This window comes from Peromyscus californicus, unplaced genomic scaffold (assembly GCF_007827085.1).
Source record: "Peromyscus californicus insignis strain IS unplaced genomic scaffold, ASM782708v3 Scaffold_4__1_contigs__length_199733344, whole genome shotgun sequence".
NCBI classification, from domain to species: Eukaryota; Metazoa; Chordata; class Mammalia; order Rodentia; family Cricetidae; genus Peromyscus; species Peromyscus californicus.
In genome coordinates, this window is record NW_026294562.1 from 141,164,401 (window position 1) to 141,173,874 (window position 9,474).

Here is a 9,474-nt window from a genome sequence, read left to right on the forward strand (position 1 = left end):
ATGAAGATCAAGTTATAACCAGATCTATCAGTTTATCACTATGTCTTCAGAACTCACTTTATTTCAATTTGACTGCAGTAGAATGAGAGAAATAATTTTTATAGTTCTATAACAATTTTAGTCTCAGGTTTTTGGTACTTTTATGAGTGTAGGACATTTATTCACCTCATGGAATTAATCATAATCATTGCAAGTAATTGATTACTCCTATTATAAATAGGCCACTATGGCAAAAGTAGGAAAAAGTAGAAGACTACTCTACATGTGCTTTTTTTTTTAGAATGTAGCTCAAGAGCAAGACATATTTTGATCTTGTTGCAGTTATATGCAGAGCAGTTTTCATTCCTATCACATGTAGTCATTCCCAGTGAAGCTTATCATGAGGTGCCATGTGGATATCTGTTCTATGATGAATTAAATATGAAGGAAATTCAATAATACCCTGTCACCATCATATTGGGAGGTGTAATCCTGGTTTGGAAATGGTTGTGAATCACCGATGGGGGACTATGGGAGCCCCCTTGGCCAAGAAGTTAAACAAATAACTCTTTACTGACACCTGAGAGAAAACTATGATTCCCCTTCTTGGTCTAAGATGTGCAATTGTCACAAAATCTCCATGATATGTGTTGAACCATATCAATTACTTTCATACATGTATAAAAGCTTTTGTATGTGTATAAAGATGTGCATCCTTCTGACACACATTAAGAGGTATAAAGATATATATGGATGTATAAAAATACATATGCATACATGCATATGCACCTTTATAAGGTTGAGCATTTCTCACAGATGTAATGTATTTTTATATTTCCACTCTTCTTTCTTTTTCCTCCTGCATTACCATGTCTGCTCCTGGAAATTACAAAAATAAAAAAAAATACTACTTCTTAGTGAATTTATTTTTTCACTCATACACTAATATAGTCAGAACTGAATGATGCATTGTAGAGAATGTGGTGATGATAAATGAACATTTTTATCTTTGACCTTCTGGAATTGAAAGGCCTCACAATGTCATTGTTGAAAAACCTGCTTCTATATATCTTAGCATCCATCCTTTTTCCTTAGGTTTCTGCTAAGTGTGCTGAGTCCATAGAGTTTCCAATATGCACTGACATGACCATATGTGTTGTCGTGCTGCTCCCCTTGTTTGGTTGTTTCTTTACTTTGGATTATATTTTTGGTTGGTGTTCATATTTTCTAAACATTGGGCTTTGAAATGTGATATCCTTATTAGAGGACACTTTTTCCACAGGAGGTGTCCAGTTCCTTAGGATCATGAATTGTGTCTTAGCATTGAGTAACATAATTTCCTCGCACAGAAAATATGTTGAGTTAGGTGGATTTATCACGTGGCTGTAGACATGACATTGTAAGTACACAGCAGTTTGTGAAGGTATGGAATTTTGTAATAGTGCTGTAAAATGATGTGTTTCTTGTTTTGTTTTGTTTTATCTTATTGTTGTTGTTGTTGTTGTTTTGGAGAGTTCCAACTAAATTTGCTTGTGAATATAAGGATATATAGAAAACTGTTCGAAATGACATGCCTTCAGAGAAGTTGCCAAAGAAGGACTGCCTCTGGGTAGACTAATTCTTAGTCTTATGTATTATGCCAGGTTAATACATTGGGGGTTATTTTTCCTCATTTAAATGAAATATGTTTATTTTAATAAAAAAATGAACTATTCAGTCATGTCTGTGGGAAACAAGGATAAAATACCCTAGGATAATGTAAGTCCTGATAAGTTTTATATTTAAATAGGGTGGTAAGATCAAATAGGACTTGATGTTTTCTGTTGTGTTAAATGTGCGTTTGATATGAACAGCGCATCATGGTAATGATGAGTAAAATAATAACTATACTAATGGTCCAGGGGACTATTTCTAAGCACATAACAATGTAAAAATTAGTTTAAAAAAAAACCCAGATTTTCATCTGACAAGAGGCAAGATGGCGACAGGTGGCAGAGCCGCGGAGGATCTGCAGCGGGGCCTTCTGCAGATGCCGCTCCCCGCGCAGCCTATGGCCCAGGCTGAGGAAGCCCAGGGCACAGGAGAGAAGATGGGCTGGGCGCAGGTAGTAAAGAACCTGGCGGAGAAGAAGCACGACTTCCGCGAGCAGTGGCGGGCAGAAGAGAGGGGCAGAGGTGCAGGCGGCAGGCTGGGCAGCCCCGCGGGCCTGGCCGCTCCGAACCCCGGCAACTTCCCACCTGCCGGCCGCGGGGACCCAAGGGGCTGCGGTAGAGACCCTGCGGGCTACGCGGCAGAAGTTTGCAGGATGAAAGGAGCTGGAGACGCGAATCAGAGGAAGATGGCCGAGGTGGCGGTGGCGGCGGCGGCCATGGCGTCCCCTGCCAGGCCTGGTGCGACCAAAGACGCCACTGCGGAGAGACTGCTGCAGGATGAGCCTCCAGCTGCCTGTCCTGGTAAGGGCCGCTTCCTTGTGCGCATCTGTTTCCAGGGAGAAGAGAGTGCCTGTCCGACCCGGGATTTCGTGGTGGGTGCTCTCATCATGCGCTCCATCGGCATGGACCCCGGGGATATCTATGCTGTCATCCAGATCCCTGGCAGCCGCGAGTTCCACGTGAGCTTCAGATCTGAAGACAAGCTTGCCCTGTTTCTCCGCATCTATGAGGAAAAGCGGGAGCTGGACGACTGCTGGGAGAACTTTGTGGTGTTGGGGCAGAGCAAGTCCGGCTTGAAGACCCTCTTCATCCTGTTCCGGAATGAGACTGTGGATGTGGGGGATATCGTGACCTGGCTCAAGCGCCACTGCGATGTGCTGGCCTTGCCAATGAAAGTGACTGACAGGTTTGGGATCTGGACTGGGGAGTACAAGTGCGAGATCGAGCTGCGCCAGGGGGAGGGCGGACTGAGGCACCTGCCTGGCTCCTTCTTCTTGGGAACAGAGAGGGGCTACAGTTGGTACAAGGGGCAGCCCAAGACCTGCTTCAAATGTGGTTCCCGAACCCACATGAGCAGCACCTGCACGCAGGACAGGTGTTACAGGTGTGGGGAGGAGGGGCACAAGAGCCCTTACTGCAGGAAGGTCATCATGTGCAACCTCTGTGGCAAGGGAGGACACATGTTTGCCCAGTGTCCCAAAGCAGCTCACAATTCCATGCGCTTCTGCCTGCCAGGTTGAACACACAGCCAGCTTACCCTTAAGTGCCAAAACATTTTTTTTTCTTTAAGACCATTTTTCTGTTTTTTGGAAGGAGATATTTCTAAAACTTAACAGAGATATTCTCTCTATGCCTTTTTAAAACCACGTGTGCTCCTTGTCAGCCTATTTAAAAAGGACTATTCAGAACTGTAGTGTGCAGATATGTTGCCTGACACCTCCGCATTTTTTTCCCATTTTGCATTAGTTTTGGTACTTTCATCCACACCCTGTCCCCCTCTGTAATTTTTACTACCTCCGGCTTCATCCATGTCTCATTAGAATATTTTTGCCCTTTGAGCTGCCTGGCTCAGTTTTATGCCTCAGCCCTGTGTACAGGGCTCAATGCAGGATAGGCATTCAACCAAGTGTTTATTGAATCGAAAATGTCGTCGACTAGCTCTGTCTAGAGTGCCTACCTTGTGCAGCTCTCCGCTGGGATCTTTTCATTTGCTGCTTCTATGTGATATGAAAATTTGTGAAAACCGTGTTGCTGGAAGTGTGTAATCCGAATAAGCTCTGAAAGGTGGCCAAGGGCCTCTCATAGCATTTAAACCTATCTCCTTTGTGACAGTTCCTTTTGACTCAGAAGCCATATTTCTGTAGGAGTGTGGAGCCTAGGCAGTTCTTCTGGGAAACACCCAAGAGATGGTGTTTGTTGGATTTTCTTTGGGGGAGGTTGTTTTTGTTTTGTGTATTGATTTGAGTCAGGGTCTCACTGTGTAGTCCTGAATGGATTGGAATTGCCTGCATTCCTGGACCAGGCTGGCTTCAAACTTACAGTGATCCTCTCAATTCTGCCTCCTTGAAGGATTTTTTAAATTAACCCCTTGATTTTCCAGCAGATGAAATGAATCCGAAGTTAAATGACTGGGTCAAAGTAAACAGTGGTGCGGTGCCTCAGACTGTCCACAGTAGAATCCACTGCCCCCTTGCCTGATACTTATCCCACTACCTCTCACACTTCACAGCAGTCTCCTTGACAATGGTGGGCCTGGGAAATCTCTCTCCAGGGGGATATTCCCAGCATGAAGCTGAGACACCATCCCCTGAAAGAGCAGAAAGGAAGCTTGTCTTGCCACTTCATAGTAAGGGACCTAGGGAAAGGACCAGTGAACACACTGCAGGCTGCATGCATGCATCAGTCCTTGGAGTGAGTACCACGTCTTAAATGTTCCACTGTCAATGTCAGCAGTGAGAAATGGTTGCCCTCAGGAAAGAAACTTGACAGATTTTTACATTTGCACCTCTGCCTCATCTACTAGGAACCCCAGGGAATTTAGAGAGAGCTGATTTGAAACCTTTGACCTCTGATGCTCAGGAGAAAGGTGGTTTTAACCCAGAAGCATGAGTGAGCTGTAAACTGGAAAATGTTCTTGGGGAAACAGGCCAAGGGATAGGGCCTGGGTCAACTAAGTGTTACCAAGTTAAAGTGAAAGACAGTAAACTGCTTTTTTTCAGTTTTTGTCTTCTCTTTGCAGTTTTGCTGTTTTCTTGTGGCTTAGAATGTAAGAACAGTTGTTCAGATTTGTTCTCAATAAATATTTATCTTTTTTGCCCACAAAAAAATGTTGAGTTGTGTGGATTTATAAGGTAGTCATACACATGACATTGTAAATACACAGCAGTTTCTGCAAGTGTGGAGTTCTGTAATAGTGCTGGAAAATGATGTCATTTTTGGAGAGTTACAACTAAGATTGCCTGTGGATATAAGGATAGATATAGAGAACACTATTTGAAATGACATGCCTTCAAAGATGTTTCCCAAAAAGGACTGCCTCTGGGTTCAATATTTCTGAGCCTAATGCATCAGGCTATGTTAACACACTGGGAATAATTTTTCCTCATTTAAATTATATATGCCTCTTTAATCAAAAAAACTTGAAGTATCAATTCATGTCTGTGGGAAACAAGGATATCATACCCTAGGATATGCTAATTCCTGACAAGTTTTTACATTTGAAGTTGGTGGTACAATCATTAAGTCTCCCATGATGTTTTTTACTTGTGTTAGTTGTGATTTTGATATGAACAGAGCATGATGATGATGAGTAAAATAATAGCTGTATTAGCGGTTCAGAGGACTGACTCTAAGAACAAATCAATGTAAAATTTAGTTTAAAAGACAAATTATCAAGAAGAACAATGATAGATTGTAATATAATGGAATTTTGATGTTTTATTTAGAACAGACTCCTCAGCATTGTTCGTTTTTGTATATGTTGTGATTAAAACAGCAACAACAACAGTAACACTTGATTTATGCTTAGGTTTTATTTAAGCATTCCGAAATCAAATGTTGAAACTGAACGAGTGCAAGCACCAATTCATAGACATAGAAAGTTGTTCAGTAGGTGCTTACATTAGGGAATATCTGTGTGTTTTTTGACAAATATCTGTTTTGGTATATTTTGCTTATTTGCTTATTTGCTTCTAATAAGTAAAGCCTAGTAGAAGAGTCCTTCAGCAATCTCGCTGTTGAAAAGATGATTTCCTAGATTCTAATTCCAGAATATATATATGCCTGAAAAGTCAGGCATACTAACATCATCATCCAATCAAAGAACATGAGGCATATGTCATGTGAGTAATATCATGGAGTTTTCCTGGCTAGCTTGTTTAACATGTTTGGCAAATTCTCCCCTTGTGTGAAAAACAATGTCATTCTAACATTGCTAAAACTCTTGAGCATGCAACTGATATTTGATGGAATTTTTAGCACCATTGTATCAGCTGAGTGTACATACAAAATTGTTTCATTATGAAGCAAACCAGTGTACTACTGCATGCTGAAGAAGGGTCATTAAACAAATATTGTCAGAGTGACATATACTATTTTATGTGCTGATGAAGAGGGAAAGGCAGAATTTAGCATGTGTGCTAGCTTTGAGTGTCTGTCCATGTTCTAATTGATGGTCCCACAGAAAAGAAAACACAGGGGCTTTCCCGGAACTCAGATGCCACACAAAAGAGAGTACCTATATATCTAAGGACAGAATATTCATGATGATGTTTCAAGCAGAATTCTGCTAGGGGAAATGCAAAGGATTTTGAATATTTTTAAAATAGCTATATTTGTATATGAATAATGATCAAAGTATTTTGTGAGTATTTATTGAACTTTGAATCCAAAAGGAATGCTATATGCATGCAGATATATGTGGAACCACACATGAATGCACATATGGAAAGGAGAAATTTTAAAAAGTATAGAAGGATTATGAATATTACACTTTAATATAAAAACCTCAAATATTACATAATCATTAGGACACAGTAAGTTAGCATATCCAAACTGCCTGTGTTCAGAGTATTTCGGTCATTATTATACATACATACACATACATGTATATCTAAAATATATTTATTGGAGGGTAAAATTCAGGAATCTATAGTTGCAGTCAGGAAATGACATGACATATCAAAAACTGTCAGCAGGAAGCTGCAGTCCTCAGGACAGAATCACAATCAGGCAGGAGCAGGCAGAAAGAGAGGGTGGAATGTATGTAGCCAGAAACCTAACCCAAATAATGGATGTAGGATTGTCTCCTAGTTGGAAGGGGCTGGTATTTTTGTTTTGTTTTGTTTCATTCATTTTGTTTGTTTGTTTGTTTTGATAATTGGAGTCATAGCACAGAGTAAATTGACCTTTTTTTTCCTGCACACATTCAATTCCACTGCTTCAGTGGCACCACATGTACATTTATGTGGGAAGGAGAAATGAAACAGCATCTCTGATAGAGATCTCCAAGGTTACCACAGGATTTGCCTGCTTTGATGGAACTAAGATCATTGTCCTTATTGGTTCTTATTCCGGCCTCAATTTGAATGCACACAATCCTTCAATCAGAAGCAAGGAGTGCAAATAAAAGTGTCTAAGGTACTGCTTCTTACCAGTCAGGCTCTTGCTATACTCCAAAACAGACTTGGTCCTGAGTATAACCAAAGACTGACTCTATATTGGCCCAGAAAAGGCAGACTGCTCCTGACATCTACAGGAGACACAGCCCATTCAGTTTAGCAAAGTCAGGATTGTTTGACTTGAAGGACGACAGCTCTGAGGCTCCTGATCCTGTCACCTGTGCAGCAAGTGGGATCCTGCTTCTGAACATACAGCTTCTTTTTAAAGATGTGACATCCCAGTCTCAGTCTAAAAGTGTTGCACTATAAGCAAGGAAGTTAATCCAATTCAGGATTTACTACCTGACACAGGAAAAGAGACTCCTACTCTTTTCTATCCTAGGGGGATGCACTGTGAGAATAGCTATGGTACTGCCACTTTTAACCAGGTACCTAGAGTTGCTGTAAGTATCAAGCAATAACTGTTCCACACATCACCCTTTCTGTCACTAGATTCTCTGGATAGACAATAAAGAATTTTACTTGAAATGAAATTTACTTGTTATAATCCTTTTGCCATTTAGGGTCTCAGGGGATCAACTTTCTATTATGGGTGGGCATTGTTAATTTCTTTTGACATATAGGAACTCTTGGACATGATTTTTTTCCTAGTCAGCCCATTCCTCTCTATGACGTCAGGCGAGGCATGAACTTTGTTGGAAATCAGTTATTTATTTTTAGTGACAGTGAGGTATTGCATTCTTCCCATGAGAGTAGTAAGAACCAAGATTTCTTTCATCTTGTATCTGGTATTTTCATATGTTTAGTATCTTTGAACACCTTATCTTGTGTCTGAAAACTCACATTGTGAATTTCTATGAGGAATAGGAAATTCGAGACTGGAAAATTTTGTCACTTTGGAATGATCCCTCTGCTCTGAATCTGTTATAATCTTTCTGGAGCCTTTTAAACATAGATACTTGAGGCTTGAGTTCAGCATCATTAAAAAACCATTTCATATCATAACATAGTTTCCCAAAGCCTCTAAGTGTCTATAGAAAGAGACCCCTGCATGTCATTGTGTTAATTTCCTATTAATACGAAAAGAAATATCTGAGACGAGGGTCAAGTGATAACCAAACATATCAGCTTATCACTATGTCTTCAGGACTCACTTTATTTCAACTTGACTTCAGTTGAAAAAGGCAAATAATGGATATAGTTCTCTCACAATTGTAGTCTCATGGTCTTGGGCCTTTTATAAGTGTAGGGCATTTATTCACCCCATGGAATTAATCGTAATCCTTGCATGTAATTAATTACCTTTATTAAATATAGGCCACTATGGCAAAAGTAGAAAACATTAGAGGTCTATTCAACATGTGCTGTTTTATGTCACATTGTTCATGAGCATGAGACACTTTGTTCTTGCTGGAGTTATATGCAGAGTAGTTTTTCCATTCCTATCCCAAGTTGTCATAATCAGTGAAGCTTCTAATGAGATACCATGTGGATATCTGTTCGATGATGACTTAAGTATGTAGGATCTTCTGTAATAGCTTATCACCATCATATTGGGAGACATAGCCCTGGTTTGAAAATAGTTTGTGAATCACCAGTGGGGGACTATCAGAGCTCCCTTGACCAGCAAGTTAACCAAATAACTCCTTACAGTCATCTGAGAAAAAAACTCTGATTCCCCTTCATGGTCTAAGATGTGCACTTTTCACAATCTCTCCAAGATAAACGTTGAGCCATATCAATTACTTTTGTATATGTATAAATGTTTTTGTATGTGTATGTAAAAGTGCCTCCTTCTGACACACATTTAGAGGTATAAATATATATGTATGTATAAAAATAAATATGTATACAGGTGTATGAACATTTATGCAGCTGAGCATTTCTCACATATATTTCCACTCTTCTTTCTTTCTCCTCCTGCATTACCATGTCTGCTCCTGGAAATTCCAAAAGAAATATTACTTCTTAGTGAATTTATTTTTTTCATACGTACACAAATATAGTCATAACTAAATGATGCATCGCACAGTATGTGGTGAGGATAAACAAACATTTTTATCTTTGTCCTTCTGGAATTGAAAGGCCTCACAGTGTCGTTTGACAAGCCTGCTTCTATCTATCTTAGCATCCATCCATTCTCCTTTGCTTTTCAGCTATGTGTGGCAAGTCCAGAGAATTTCGAATACACGCTGGCATAGCGATATGTGTTTTCAGGCTGCTCCCCTTGTTTGGTTGTTTCTTTACTTTGGAATATAATTTTGGTTGGTGTTCATATTTTCTAAACATTGAGCATTGAAATGTGATATCCTTCCTGGAAGACACTTTTTCCACAGTAGGAATCCTATCCCTTAGGAACATGAACTGTGTCTTAGCATTGGGTACGATACTTTCTGAGTCCAGAAAAATGTTGAATTGTGTGGATTTATCAGCTGGCCGTAGAC

The 9,474-nt window shown here is 40.1% G+C and overlaps 1 protein-coding gene across 1 annotated transcript; it reads left to right on the plus strand.

Annotated features, from left to right (window-relative positions):
* Positions 1-1,937: 1,937 nt before the first annotated feature.
* LOC128094328 (zinc finger CCHC domain-containing protein 3-like) lies at positions 1,938-8,894 on the plus strand. Its single transcript, XM_052712645.1, has one exon. It carries the CDS (start codon positions 1,958-1,960, stop codon positions 3,149-3,151), a length of 1,194 nt encoding a protein of 397 aa, XP_052568605.1. The 5' UTR covers positions 1,938-1,957; the 3' UTR covers positions 3,152-8,894.
* The last annotated feature ends 580 nt before the right edge of the window (positions 8,895-9,474 follow it).

Excerpts from the sequence above, each read along its gene's own strand:
- LOC128094328 (XM_052712645.1), top strand. The coding sequence starts at position 1,958 with ATGGCGACAGGTGGCAGAGCCGCGGAGGATCTGCAGCGGGGCCTTCTG.